The sequence below is a fragment of the Rana temporaria genome, chromosome 1, assembly GCF_905171775.1.
Source record: "Rana temporaria chromosome 1, aRanTem1.1, whole genome shotgun sequence".
Classification (NCBI taxonomy): Eukaryota; Metazoa; Chordata; class Amphibia; order Anura; family Ranidae; genus Rana; species Rana temporaria.
In genome coordinates, this window is record NC_053489.1 from 685,212,306 (window position 1) to 685,228,024 (window position 15,719).

The 15,719-nt window shown below is 44.8% G+C and overlaps 1 protein-coding gene across 1 annotated transcript in view; it reads left to right on the plus strand.

Moving 5' to 3' along the window:
* Positions 1-1,423: 1,423 nt before the first annotated feature.
* LOC120945987 overlaps positions 1,424-15,719 on the plus strand; it is a 70,792-nt gene continuing 56,496 nt past the window's right edge. Inside the window, exons 1-5 of the mRNA XM_040360639.1 lie at positions 1,424-1,767; positions 6,378-6,674; positions 8,680-8,730; positions 14,577-14,630; positions 14,896-14,955. Of these exons, the coding sequence (XP_040216573.1) occupies positions 1,725-1,767; positions 6,378-6,674; positions 8,680-8,730; positions 14,577-14,630; positions 14,896-14,955 (505 nt within the window). The 5' untranslated portion in view covers positions 1,424-1,724. The remainder of the gene's footprint in view (positions 1,768-6,377; positions 6,675-8,679; positions 8,731-14,576; positions 14,631-14,895; positions 14,956-15,719) is intronic.

Sequence of the window (15,719 nt, forward strand, 5' to 3'; positions counted from 1 at the left end):
ATTGGCGTCCTTTTTTCCCCACAAATAGACTTTTCTTTTGGTGGTATTTGATCGCCTCTGCGGTTTTTATTTTTTGCGCTATAAACAAAAATAGAGCGACAATTTTGAAAAAAAATCAATATTTTTTACTTGTTGCTATAATAAATATCCCCCAAAAACATATATAAAAAAAAACGTTTTTTTTCCTCAGTTTAGGCCGATACGTATTCTTCTACCTATTTTTGGTATAAAAAAAATCGCAATAAGCGTTTATCGATTGGTTTGCGCAAAGTTTATAGTGTTTACAAAATAGGGGATAGTTTTATTGCATTTTTTTTTTTATAACTACTAATGGCGGTGATCAGCGATTTTTTTTTGTGACTGCGACATTATGGAGGACACTTCGGGCAATTTTGACACATTTTTGGGACCGTTGTCATTTTCACAGCAAAAAATGCATTTAAATTGCATTGTTTACTGTAAAAAATGACAATTGCAGTTTGGGAGTTAACCACAAGGGGGCGCTGATGGGGTTATGTGTGACCTCATGTCTGTTTACAACTGTAGGGGGTGTGGCTTCCCCGTGCTTCACTGTGGCGGCTGCATCGATCGAGTGATCCCTTTTATAGGGAAGACACGATCGATGGCGTCACACCTACAGCCACACCCCCCTACAGTTGTAAACACACACTAGGTGAACCCTAACTCCTACAGCGCCCCCTGTGGTTAACTCCCAAACTGCAACTGTCATTTTCACAATAAACAATGCAATTTAAATGCATTTTTTGCTGTGAAAATGACAATGGTCCCAAAAATGTGTCAAAATTGTCTGAAGTGTCCGCCATAATGTCGCAGTCACGAAAAAAATCGCTGATCGCCGCCATTAGTAGTAAAAAAAAAAAAAATAATAAAAATGCAATAAAAATATCCCCTACTGTGTAAACGCTATAAATTTGGCGCAAACCAACCGATAAACGCTTATTGCGATTTTTTTTACCAAAAATAGGTTGAAGAATTCGTATCGGCCTAAACTGAGGAAAAAATACATTTTATATATGTTTTTGGGGGATATTTATTATAGCAAAAAGTAAAAAATATTGCATTTTTTTCAAAATTGTCGCTCTATTTTTGTTTATAGCGCAAAAAATAAAAACCGCAGAGGTGATCAAATACCACCAAAAGAAAGGTCTATTTGTGGGGAAAAAAGGACACCAAATTTGGTTTGGGAGCCACGTCGCACGACCGCGCAATTGTCTGTTAAAGCGACGCAGTGCCGAATTGTAAAAACCCCTTGGGTCATTTAGCAGCATATTGGTCCGGGGCTTAAGTGGTTAAGAGAACAATTGTTTAGAAAAGAAAACATTTTTTTTCAACTAGTGCCCTGCTACGAATTCCTAATGTGCCTATACTTATCATTAGACTCCTCCTACCAGATCTCCTAGAGGAAGATCTGTACATTCTATAGACCTTCGGGTCGCTCTCCTGGAATTGGCCGCACACCGATGTCCGTGGAGTTTACGGAACTTCACCTCTTCTGATGGGTGTTCTGATGGATGAAGTGAAACTTGTTCAGTAGAAATGTCTGATAGGATCTCAGCACTTCACCGTAAAATATTAGGCAATGTTCCTTCCTGTTCCACGTCCTGTTTCTCACCAGACCGCCCGCTCCTCTCTCAGGCACGTAGAAGACTGCGCCGGGCTCCTCCGTCCCTTCACTGCCAGACGGATCTGCTGGAGGAGAAAATATGACGACCTTCTATTTCTGGGTCCTTGTCGTGGGCGTGATGGGTAAGTCTCCAACCGATTCTGTTGGCATTTCATTGCGGACTTGTATGGTGGAAGGCGTTGCTTGTCGTCTGGAAAAGAGAATTAGAACTGATGTGGAAATGTGCTGAGAGAAAAAAGGAAGGAGGATGAGGTGTGTGAGCGTCCAGAATAGAGAACTCACCAAAAGACCAAGATAAGTCAGAGAACCCCAAGAGAGGAAAAGATAAGCCGGACATTTCTGATGGGGATCTTTTCTTCAGTCCGTCTCCTTTACATTAACCCAGGGCTGCTGATAGGGGGGGGCGCCAGTCCTCCTGTAGGGGGCCCGGGCACACATGGGGCCCAAACAGCAGGAGGAATGGGTTTGGTCGGGTGGAAGTGCAATTATAGAAAGATACTCTGTGTTGCTAAAAGTCGGTTTTTCTCCCACTACACTGATCACTATACTATACTGACCACTACACTGATCACTATACTGACCACTACACTATACTGATCACTACACTACACTGACCACTATACTATACTGACCACTACACTACACTGATCACTACACTACACTGACCACTATACTACACTAACCACTATACTATACTGACCACTACACTACACTGACCACTATACTATACTGACCACTACACTACACTGACCACTATACTATACTGACCACTACACTACACTAACCACTATACTATACTGACCACTACACTACACTGACCACTATACTATACTGACCACTACACTACACTGACCACTATACTATACTGACCACTACACTACACTAACCACTATACTATACTGACCACTACACTACACTACACTGACCACTACACTACACTGACCACTACACTACACTGACCACTATACTATACTGACCACTACACTACACTGGCCACTATACTATACTGACCACTACACTACACTGGCCACTATACTATACTGACCACTACACTGACCACTATACTATACTGACCACTACACTACACTGACCACTACACTACACTGATCACTACACTACACTGACCACTATACTGACCACTACACTACACTGATCAATATACTATACTGACCACTACACTACGCTGACCACTATACTATACTGATCACTACACTACACTGACCACTATACTGATCACTACACTACACTAACCACTATACTATACTGACCACTACACTACACTGACCACTATACTATACTGACCACTACACTACACTGACCACTATACTATACTGACCACTACACTACACTGGCCACTATACTATACTGACCACTACACTACACTGGCCACTATACTATACTGACCACTACACTACACTGACCACTATACTATACTGATCACTACACTACACTGACCACTATACTGTCCACTACACTACACTGGCCACTATACTATACTGATCACTATACTATACTGACCACTACACTACACTGACCACTATACTGATCACTACACTACACTGACCACTACACTGACCACTACACTACACTGACCACTACACTACACTGATCACTATACTGATCACTACACTACACTGACCACTACACTACACTGACCAATATACTATACTGATCACTACACTACACTGACCACTATACTGATCACTACACTACACTGACCACTACACTGACCACTATACTGATCACTACACTACACTGACCACTACACTACACTGACCACTATACTATACTGATCACTAGGGATGAGCTCCGCGTTCGATTTGAACGTATGTTCGACTCGAACATCGTCTGTTTGACCGTTCGTCGAAATACGAACAAAACGGGTCGTTTGCGCCAAATTCGAGTGACGCGCCACGGCCCATAATTCACTGCGGCATTGCGCGCTGATGATTGGCCAAGCATGCACTATGACCCGCGCAAAAAACAGAGAGCCATAATTGGCCAAAGCCAGGGTGGCTTTGGCCAATTATGGCTCAGGGCTTAGTACACGCCCCCCACTATAAAAGGCTGCCTGCAGGGTGGCCTTGTGTAGTGTGTTGCGGTGGTGTTAGTGAATAGATGAGTCCTAGAGAGAGAGAGAGAGAGAGAGAGAGAGAGAGAGAGAGAGAGAGAGAGAGAAAGTGTCTTTTTTTCTAGATAGATAGATAGAGCAGGAAGGCTAGTCAGTTAAAGTTACAGTGTGTAGAGGATATATATACATCCCAGGTGTTGTACATATATTTATACACTGTATAGTTTAGCTAGATCAGTTCTTCCTAATTTACCATCTATCAGTTGATTGTGCTTGCTTCAGTATTCTCACGTGGTGTATTGCACGTGTGCTCTGTAGTTTTGCACCTAAAGTTACTTTGTGTGTACCAGTACTGAACTTGTGCTCTATAGATTGCACCTAAAGTTACTTGGTGTGTACCAGTACTGCACTTGTGCTCTGTAGTTTGCACCTAATGTTACTTTGTGTGTACCAGTACTGCACTTGTGCTCTGTAGTTTGCACCTAACGTTACTTTGTGTGTACCAGTACTGCACTTGTGCTCTGTAGTTTGCACCTAACGTTACTTTGTGTGTACCAGTACTGCACTTGTGCTCTGTAGTTTGCACCTAAAGCTACTTGGTGTGTACTGCACTTGTGCTCTGTAGTTTGCACCTAAAGTTACTTTGTGTGTACCAGTACTGCACTTGTGCTCTGTAGTTTGCACCTAAAGCTACTTGGTGTGTACTGCACTTGTGCTCTGTAGTTTGCACCTAAAGCTACTTGGTGTGTACTGCACTTGTGCTCTGTAGTTTGCACCTAAAGCTACTTGGTGTGTACTGCCCGTGTGCTCTGTAGATTGCACCTAAAGCGACTTGGTGTGTACCCGTACTGCACTTGTGCTCTGTAGTTTTGCACCTAAAGTTACTTGGTGTGTACCAGTACTGCACTTGTGCTCTGTAGTTTGCGCCCAAAGAAACCCATGCTATTTTTCTCAGTGATTTTCATCCATATTGCAGGGACCAGACTTTTTTTCTTATAGTAATCTCATGTTGTGCAGGGACAGTTCTAAACACGTGCCACTACTATAGACACCCAGCAGGTACCATATTTAAAAGAATTTTTCATTTTTTTTTTTCACTTTAAGCATCATTAACCACTTCAATACCGGGCTTTAAAACCCACCTCCTTCCCGGGCCTATTCTGGCACTTCTCTCCTACATGTACAAATCATCATTCTTTTGCTAGAAAATTACTCAGAACCCCCAAACATTATATATGTTTTTTTAGCAGACACCCTAGGGAATAAAATGGCGGTCATTGCAACTTTTTATCTTGCACCGTATTTGCGCAATCATTTTTCAAACGGCTTTTTTTTGTAAAAAAATGGTTTCATAAATTAAAAAATAACAAAACAGTAACGTTAGCCCAATTTTTTGGTAAAATATGAAAGATGATGTTACGCCGAGTAACTAGATACCTAACATGTCACGCTTTAAAATTGCGTACACTCATGGAATGGCGTCAAACTTTGTTACTTAAAAATCTCCATAGGCTACACTTTAACATTTTTACAAGTTGCCAGTTTAGAGTTACAGAGGAGGTCTAGTGCTAGAATTGTTGCACACGCTCTAACGCACGCGGCGACACCTCACATGTGTGGTTTGAACGACGTTTACATACGTGGGCGGGACTTACGTGTGCGTACGCTTCTGAGCGCGAGCTACCGGGGACAGGGGCATTTTAATTTTTTTATTATTATTTTTTATTTTTTATTTTACATATTTCTTTATTTTTTACACTTTTTTTTACACTTTTTTTTTTTCAATCGCTTTTATTCCTATTACAAGGAATGTAAACATCCCTTGTAATAGGAATGTGTGTGACAGGTCCTCTTTAAGGAGAGATGCGGGGTCAATAAGACCTCACATCTCTCCTCCAGGCTGGAAAGAATGAGATTGTGAAAAAAAATTCACAGATCTCATTCAAACTAGCCGCAATTGCGGTTTGTTTACTTACGGGGACCCGGGCGTGACGTCATCACATCGCGCCCGGGCCTCCGACGGTCATAGAGATGACTGGTGACCATCTGGTCACTAGTCTTCTCTATCGCAAACATCCGGCGGACGGCGATCATCTCTCCGGGCCCCCGGTGGGACGGGAGAGCCCGGAGAAGCACCGGATGGCGGCGGGAGGGGGGGATGTCCCCTCCCGCCGCCTGTAAGAACGATCTAGCGGCGGAACCGCCGCTATGATCGTTCTTACGGTGCGCAGGATCGCCGCCGCTAAAAAATGATATCTCAATGATGCCTCCGGGTGCAGGCATCATTGAGATATCCCCCCGCAAAGCCCAGGACGTCATATGACGTCCACCCAGGATAACAGGTCCCCGTTTTGGACGTCATATGACGGCATGCAGGTGTCAAGTGGTTAAAATCGCTGCTCCGGAAAAACGACCGCTCTTAAAACTTTTTTTTCCATTGATACATGTTCCCTGGGGCAAGACCTGGATTCTCAAAGACGTTTTCCGACATTAACTTGAATATTGGGCTTTAAAATGAGCGTTTTTGAATTTGAACGTTCGACCAAACCAAACGGGGGGAGGGGGCGGTGTGTTCGGCTCATCCCTAATGACCACCTCCGAGGAGTGCCAGGAACCGCCCAGACGGTCATATCATATGTGTAATAATCTCTCTCTTTGCAGGACTCTCTGATGGAGTTGGAGACTCTGTGACGTGTCTCAGGAAAGGGAAGGAGGTCACCTGCGGTGATGTCCACCAGGGCCCTAGGGAAGGTCATGAGAAGGAAATCCATTTATGGTGTGATGACCGAGAAATAATCTGCCCGGTAATCCCAAGTCTGAAGAATGTCAGCAATGATATGAAATTCCAGGCACTCAAATGCAGGACAAAGAATCCGTCAAAGAAGGGAAAATTTAAGAAATACTGTTGTCAAATAGAAAGACCCCTCTACGTCTCGGCCCTCCTATCCGCTCTTTCTGGTGAGTTTCTCCAACCACTTGCTGACCGCGGCTTTTTCTGGATTTTTTTTTTGGTTTAAATTTGTATTTTTTTTTTGCCAGAAAATTACCGTATTAATCGGCGTATAGCGCGCTCCGGTGTATAGCGCGCACCCCTAATGTGGACCCGCATTCCTGTTAGAAAAACATTTTAGTACTTACAGTTTTAGGGGCAGATCCTCAAAGAAATTACGCCGGCGTATCTGTTGATACGCCGGCGTAATTTCAAATTTTGCACGTCGTATCTTTGTTTTGGTATCCACCAAACAAGATACAACGGCATCTGTGTTAGATCCGACAGGCGTATGCCTTAGTACGCCGTCGGATCTAAGATGCAATTTTCCGGCGGCCGCTGGGTGGCGTTCACGTCGTAACCCGCGTCGAGTATGCAAATTAGCTATTTCCGACGATCCACGAACGTCGCATTCTTTTACGTTGTTTCCGTTCGGCTTTTTCCGGCGTATAGTTAAAGCTGCTATCTGGTGGCGTACTCAATGTTAAGTATGGCCGTCGTTCCCGCGTTTAACTATGAAAATTTTAAGTCGTTTGCCTAAGTCGTCCGTGAATGGGGCTGGACGCCATTTACGTTCACGTCGAAAACAATGACGTCCTTGCGACGTCATTCGGAGCAATTCACCCTGGGAGTTTTGACGGACGGGGCATGCGCAGTTCGTTTGGCGCGGGGACGCGCTTCATTTAAATGAAACACGCCCCCTACTCGCCGCATTTGATTTCCGCGCCCTTACGCTGCGAGAGATACGCTACGCCGCCGTAACTTACGGCGCAAATTCTTTCAGGATTCAAAGATTTGCAAAGTAAATTACAGCGGCGTAGCGTACCTCACATCTGCGCCGGGCGCAGTCTATGTATGTGGATCTGCCCCATTAGTGTCTTGCGCGGCGTTCATCGGTGGCCTCGTCGGGTCCGGCGTCCGTCTGCGGCTTCGGTGGTGTCCTCCTCATCGGGTCCGGCGTCCTTCTGCGGTGTCCTCCCCGCTCGATCACCGCTTCCCGCGCCGAGTTTGAACCACTGCGCCGGCATATACCGAGCGCAGTACACTCGGGTATAGTCGGGCAGGCTCGGCTCCTCTCGCGGTCACGTCCTGTGCTTCCTGTACGTCCAGGACGTGACCGTGAGAGGAGTCGAGCCTGCCCGACTATACCCGAGTGTACTGCGCTCAGTAAATGTCGGCGCAGTGGTTCAAACTCGGCGCGGGAAGTGGGTATCGGCGTATATCGCGCACCCACGATTTTGCCCCGATTTTCAGGGCAAAAAAGTGCGCGGTATACGCCGATAAATACGGTACCTTTAACCCCCCAAAAATTATAATTAATTTATTAGTAGAAAGCCTGGGGAATAAAGTGGCGATCGTTATCTCACACCGTATTTGCGCAGCAGTTTCGCAAACACAATTTTTGGGGATTTTTTTTTTTTTTTACCACTTCAGATTTTGCTGCTCAATGACCAGAGCATTTTTTGCGATTCGGCACTGCGTCGCTTTAACTGACAGTTGCGCGGTCGTTGTGCGACCTTGTTCCCAAACAAAATTGGCGTCCTTTTTCCCCCCACAAATAGAGATTTCTTTTGGTGGTATTTGATCACCTCTGCGGTTTTTATTTTTTTGCGCTTCAAACAAAAAAATAGCGTCAATTAAAAAAAAAAAAATAATAATAATTTTTTGCTTTTTGCTGTAATTTACGGCGGCGTAACGTATCTGATATACGTTACGCCGGCACATAGATAGAGCATTCTATCTGAATCCAGCCCAGAATCTTTTAGGGGTTTTTACGTAATCTTCAGGCCTAAAAATGTGTATTTTACCAAAAACGTTTCCTGTAACAATGCCCTGTACAGCAGAGTGGGGGGAGGGGAGGGGCAGAGCAGTGAGCCAATCAAGCTGTACTACATTGCAGAGGGCGGTATTCTAACACTGGGTGTAACAAGCTCATTAATGTGAGGCCGCTGACCTCTCTCTGTTCTCTGACAGATAAACCCGGATCACGTGGCTGGAGGGACAAACTGATGAATATTTCGGAAGGTATGAAAATTTCAGAACCCGCCTTTGGATTTGCTTTCTGTGATCTCCAGCACAACAGAACTCGCATTGGGGGAATGGGAGGTCCGTACTGTGAGAACAGGGCTGCATTCTTAACCACTTAAGACCCGGACCAAAATGCAGCTAAAGGACCTTGCCCCTTTTTGCGATTCGGCACTGCGTCGCTTTAACTGACAATTGCGTGGTCGTGCGGCGTAGCTCCCAAACAAAATTGGCATCCTTTTTTCCCCACAAATAGAGCTTTCTTTTGGTGGTATTTGATCACCTCTGCGGTTTTTATTTTTTGCGCTATAAACAAAAATAGAGCGACAATTTTGAAAAAAATGCAATATTTTTTACTTGTTGCTATAATAAATATCCCCCAAAAAATATATAAAAAAATGTTTTCCCTCAGTTTAGGCCGATACGTATTCTTCTACCTATTTTTGGTAAAAAAAATCGCAATAAGCGTTTATCGATTGGTTTGCGCGAAATTTATAGCGTTTACAAAATAGGGGATAGTTTTATTGCATTTTTATTAATTATTTTACTAATGGCGGCGATCAGCAATTTTTTTCGTGACTGCGACATTATAGCGGACACATCGGACAATTTTGACACATTTTTGGGACCATTGTCATTTTCACAGCAAAAAATGCATTTAAAATGCACTGATTACTGTGAAAATGACAATTGCAGTTAGGGAGTTAACCACAAGGGGGCGCTGATGGGGTTATGTGTGACCTCATGTCTGTTTCTAACTGTAGGGGGTGTGGCTGTAGGTGTGACGTCATCGATTGTGATTCCCTATATCAGGGAACGCACGATCGATCACGGCGCCACAGTGAAGAACGGGGAATCGGTGTTTACACACGGCTCTCCCCGTTCTTCAGCTCCGGGGACCGATCGCGGGACTCCAGCGGCGATCGGGTCCGCGAGTCCCTCGGCTGTGGTCACTGAGCTTAGGACCGGGTAGCGTGCACGTGCCCGTGGCACGCGCGACCCCATGGCTGGGCTTAAAGGGCAATGTACGTGGATGTGCCCAGCCGTGCCATTCTGCCGACGTAAATCGGCGTGAAGGGGTCTTTAAGTGGTTAATGCGTATGGCCAAATGTCATGTACACAACTAGGATGGTTTCTTATCAATGCTTGTTTTTTTTGTTTACTCTCTTAATTAAAATGTTTAATTTTTAATACTTGTGTATTACTATGCCTGCAACTGAACACCATTAAAAATACCAGGGCTATTGTACCCTTTGTCCTTCTCTATCTTTTTTTTTTTTACATCTAATGGGATGTGGTGTTCTGATTTGAGTGTTTATGTCCCATATTGTCAATAGTCAAGCATACAGTTGCAATAAAAAGTATGTGAACCCTTTTGGCATGAGATGGATTTCTCATAAAATGTGATCTGATCTTCATCTCAGTCACAACAATAGACAATCACAGTCGGCTTAAACTAATAACACACAAAGAATTAAATATTATGTTTTTATTGAACAAACCATGTAAACATTCACAGTGCAGGTGGAAAAAGTATGTGAACCCCTGGATTTAGTAACTGGTTGAACCTCCTTTGGCAGCAATAACTTCACCCAAACGTTTCCTGTAGTTGCAGATCAGACGGGCACAATGGTCAGGAGTCATTCTTCACCATTCCTCTTTACAGAACGGTTTCAGTTCAGCAATATTCTTCGGATGTCTGGTGTGAATCGCTTTATTGAGGTCATGCCACAGCATCTCAATGGGGTTGAGGTCAGGACTCTGACTGGGCCACTCCAGAAGGCTTATTTTCTTCTGTTGTTGATTTACTTCTATGCTTTGGGTCGTTGTCCTGTTGCAACACCCATCTTCTGTTGAGCTTCAGCTGGTGGACAGATGGCCTTAAGTTCTCCTGCAAAATGTCTTGATAAACTTGGGAATTCATCTTTCCTTCGATGATAGCAATCCATCCAGGCCCTGACGCAGCAAAGCAGCCCCAAACCATGATGCTCCCACCACCATACTTCACAGTTGGGATGAGGTTTTGATGTTGGTGTGCTGTGCCTCTTTTTCTCCACACATAGTGTTGTGTGTTTCTTCCAAACAACTCAACTTTGGTTTCATCTGTCCACAGAATATTTTGCCAGTACTGCTGTGGAACATCCAGGTGCTCTTGTGCAAACTGTAAACGTGCAGCAATGTTTTTTTTGGACAGCAGTGGCTTCCTCTGTGGTATCCTCCCATGAAATCCATTATTGTTTAGTGTTTTACATGTCGTAGATTCGCTAACAGGGATGTTTGCATATGCCAGAGACTTTTGTAAGTCTTTAGCTGACACTCTGGGATTCTTCTTCTCCTCATTGGTCAGTCTGCGCTGTGCTCTTGCAGTCATCTTTACAGGGCGGCCACTCCTAGGGAGAGTAGCAGCAGTGCTGAACTTTCTTCATTCATAGACAATTTGTTTTACCGTGGACTGATGAACAGCAAGGCTTTTGGAGATACTTTTATAACCCTTTCCAGCTTCATGCAAGTCAACAATTCTTAATCGTAGGTCTTCTGAGAGCTCTTTTGTGCGAGGCATCATTCACATCAGGCAATGCTTCTTGTGAAAACCAAACCCAGAACTGGTGTGTGTTTTTTATAGGGCAGAGCAGCTGTAACCAACACCTCCAATCTCATCTCATTGATTGGACTCCAGTTGGCTGACACCTCACTCCAATTAGCTCCAATTGGCTCTTGGAGATGTCATTAGTCTAGGGGGTTCATATACTTTTTCCACCTGCACTGTGAATTTTTCCATGGTGTGTTCAATAAAAAAATGGTAACATTTAATTATTTGTGTGTTATTAGTTTAAGCCGACTGTGATTGTCTATTGTTGTGACTTAGATGAAGATCAGATCACATTTAATGACCAATTTGTGCAGAAATCCATATCATTCCAAAAGGGTTCACATACTTTTTATTGCAACTGTATGCTCAACCAAACTTCAATCAGAATAATACTTTACCAGGACTATAAGAATTCTGTCATTTTGAGAAGCTTCATGTGAGGTGATGAGTCCCACAGGACTCCTTTCAACATTCCTACTGTAATGGTCACCACCGTTTACGACCTTCCATCAACCCACAACAGCTCATCTGACACACAGACAAACCAACAGGACCCGATCCATATCAATTCCCCAGAAAATTAGACTGACCGCTCTATTCTCTGCTTCAAAATGTATAAACTAACTTTTAATGGTTTCTTTCAGTCTTATATACAGAAGCAGTCTTAGTTAGCATCTCAACAGCCTCAAACAATGGAAGGCCTTTCAAGAGCCAGCCTCATTCAACATGTCAACAGTCTACACAGAGAGATGAGTCATAGAATAAACCAACACTTTGCAATATGAGCTATCAGTAATGTCCCCTGTCCTGTAATTTAGGATATAATTTCTCAGTCACCCTATGGCCCTATTGGACATAAGGTGACCCTAGACATAAGAGTTATTAATGATGCTGGCACAGGAGTCCCCCTCATCCTTCCAAAGTCTCTGTTTGTCCCGGGTCATTCCGTTACATCTCTCCCCTTTCGGTGGGAGACTGACACAGGACGGAACCCCAAACGGGTTGACTCAGAAGTTAGTCAGTAGTACCAGTCCTTCAATGCTGGTATCCATACCGTACCCCAAATAAATTGCTCCAAACAGAGCATTACTCACCCCGCCAACCTCTGCCTCTCTCAGAGCACCTGCCTGCCGCTGGGGAGAGGCCTGGACTGGCCCTTCTCCCTGGAGTCCTTTCAGCCGCTGGAGAGAAGACAGGGTGACTGGGCTCAGTCCATCATGTTGTTGGGGATCTGGGCCAACTGGCCCATATTCCTGGGGTATACCAGTGGAGACTGAAGTCCCATCCACCGGAGGTAGAAAATCCCCTGATGCTTGCAAAGCAAAGCCGACATCCTCCTGTCTCGGTGACGCACCATTTTCTGGGGTTGTGTCAGTGAAGACCACAGTCCCATCCACACCCACAGGAACTCCCTCTTCTGTTAGTTGAGAGCAGAGACATGTGGCACTCTGCTCTGTTGCCAGCTCTTCCGCTGTGTTGCTGTGAGGGGAGACCATAGTCCCATCCCCCGATGTCAGCTCAAGCTGCAGTTGTGTGCAGCAGCCAGTAGCATCCTGCCCTGCCGCCAGTGATTCAGCTGGGAGTAAATGCTTTACCACCACATATTGTTGCTGGGGAGAGGGGCCAATTGCCCCGGCTCCCTGGATCTCCACTTCCATGGTGACTGGCATCTGTACCTCTCCCCTCTCTTCAGTTGGTGCTGCTGTGACTTCTGCTGCTGCAGCACCTCTTTGCTGTAGCCAAGTGGCATCCACAGCCGCTATAACCCGGTCTATGATCTCCGGTGGACGATTAGGTCCATACTGTGCCAGTCCACGTCTAACAGCCCGGTCAAAAAACTCTTCCTCCGGTGTCCTGTCTGTTATGCTGGGCCTTTCTGTTACGCTGGGCCTTTCAGCTCTATCCATTTGGACCAGCTCTGTAATAATGCCCCTTCTCTTACGGTTGCAGGCCGATCTGCCCCGGCTCTCCAGTAAGTCCTTGAGGGAAGAGAGCTTCAGCCGTTCATACAGCGTCTCCATCGTCCTGTGTCCTTGTAGCCATCCTTCTGCCGATGGAAACATCCCACTGTTGTGCCACCACTTGTAACGGTCACCACCGTTTACGACCTTCCATCAACCCACGACAGCTCATCTGACACACAGACAAACCAACAGGACCTGATCCATATCAATTCCCCAGAAAATGAGACTGACCGCTCTATTCTCTGCTTCAAAATGTATGAATTAACTTTTAATGGTTTCTTTCTTTCTTTATACAGTACAACAGGTTACAGTAATCACAGGAACAATCAAAACTCTCCACCCCCCTCATCACACCATGGGGGGGCTTCAATCACATTATTTTACATAATGATATTCAGAGTTAATTATCCCCCAGACGTTACTTCTCCGACAAGTACATTCCACACATAAACAGTATACATAATGAGAGGTCTAGGAGCCAGGCTGACTCTCAGTTTCAATCCATAGAAGCAGTCTTAGCATCTCAACAGCCTCAAACAATGGAAGGCCTTTCAAGAGCCAGGCTCATTTAACATGTCAACAGTCTACACAGAGAGATGAGTCATAGAATAAACCAACACTTTGCAATATCTCAGATCCTGCAATATGAGCTATCAGTAATGTCCCCTGTCCTGTAATTTAGGATATCATTTCTCAGTCACCATATGGCCCTATCGGACATAAGGTGACCCTAGACATAAGAGTTACTAATGACGCTGGCACAGGAGTACCCCTCATCCTTACAAAGTCTCTGTTTGTCCCGGGTCATTCCGTTACACCTACATCTCTGCGTTTCAAGATCTGCACCTTTTAGCCCGAGGGAGAGAGACAAATCTTCTTTCTTCAGCCTCTATAGAGATAGAGCGATCCAGAGAGATCAAGCGAGCCCCTCTTCTGCTTCTTGTAGCTACTTTTATCTTACTCGAAAAAGTGGGTGTGTGTGTGTCCCTACTATGTAATTGATTAGGTCATGTGACGATGTGCTTTATATGTTACCGTGACAACCAAGTATCCGCATCCTATCTTGAATAATTTCTATTTTCCCCCTCTAGGGGCAGTGTTGTATAAGAAATGACTTGTAATGTTATTTACATGACTTTTGACCCTCGGCATAGTGAAACACCATTAATTAGGTGATGTTTGACAATCATGTGTCAGACATTCTGGCGTTTCTTAAAATATATAGGTTGGGAAAGTTTAGCTCACATGATGGCAAACCATGATGTCATTAAGTTGTCTATATTGTCTGGCAGGTGGGTCTCGAGTACAAGATTGGCTGAACCAAAAAAGGGAGGAATTCTGGGCAAGTATGTATTTTACATTTAAAATTTATACTTTATTACAACTAGTAGTAGTATCTGGTTCTCTCTCTGTATTAGCGTGTTGTGACCCTCTGCTCAGCAGAAATCAGGCTGGGGGGAGGGGGGACCTGAGCTGTGGGGCTGATCGGTCTTTACTGCAATGCAGTCCAACATTGGGATACAGTGACTGGGATTTGTAGGTGATTAAGCTGTATTGATTTACGGCAGTGGATAAATGTGAGATCTCTGACCTGTGTATGTTGTCTGGCAGCAGTGGCAGGTTTTCATAGAGCACAAGACTGGGTGAGAGACGCCAGAGATTTTGTGAAAGGTATTTACAATTTAAAATGCATATTATACATTACATTATACATTTATGTTATGGGTCTGTTTATTTAGTGACACTGGGCCAGATTCTCAGAAGAGTTACGATGGAGTATCTCAGGAAACACCGTCGTATCTCTGGTTCTGAGCCCGGGTATCTATGTGAGTGATTCCTAGAATCATTTTCGCATAGATACGGCCAAGATCCGACAGGTGTAAGTGACTTACACTGTCGGATCTTAAATGTAATTCGCCGCCGGCCGCTAAGTGGCGTTTACGTTCAGGTCTCATTTGACTATGCAAATGAGCCTGATACGCCGATTCCCGAACGATTTTGCGTCACGTAGTCGTCGCTTACGTCGTTTCCGTAGGCGTAAGGTTACCCCTGCTATATGAGGGGTAACCTTACGCCAGTCCGCCGTATGCCATGTTAAGTATGGCGTTGGCTCAGCGTCGTCTTTTCCCGTCGGGTACGTCGTTTTCCTAAGTCGTTCTTGAATACGACTTTACGTCAATGACGCACACGTTGGCGTCATTGACGTTTTCCGTCGTGAGCTGGAGCATGCGCACTGGGCTATTTTTCAGCCCGGCGCATGCGCAGTTCAATCGACGCGGGGGCGCGCTTAATTTAAATACAAGCTGCCACCTTTGAATTACGCGGGGATACGCCGGGCCATTTACACTACGCCGCCGCAAACTACGGAGCAAGTGCTTGAGGAATACGGCACTTGCTCCAGTAAGTTACGGTGGCGTAGTGTAAATGGCTTACGC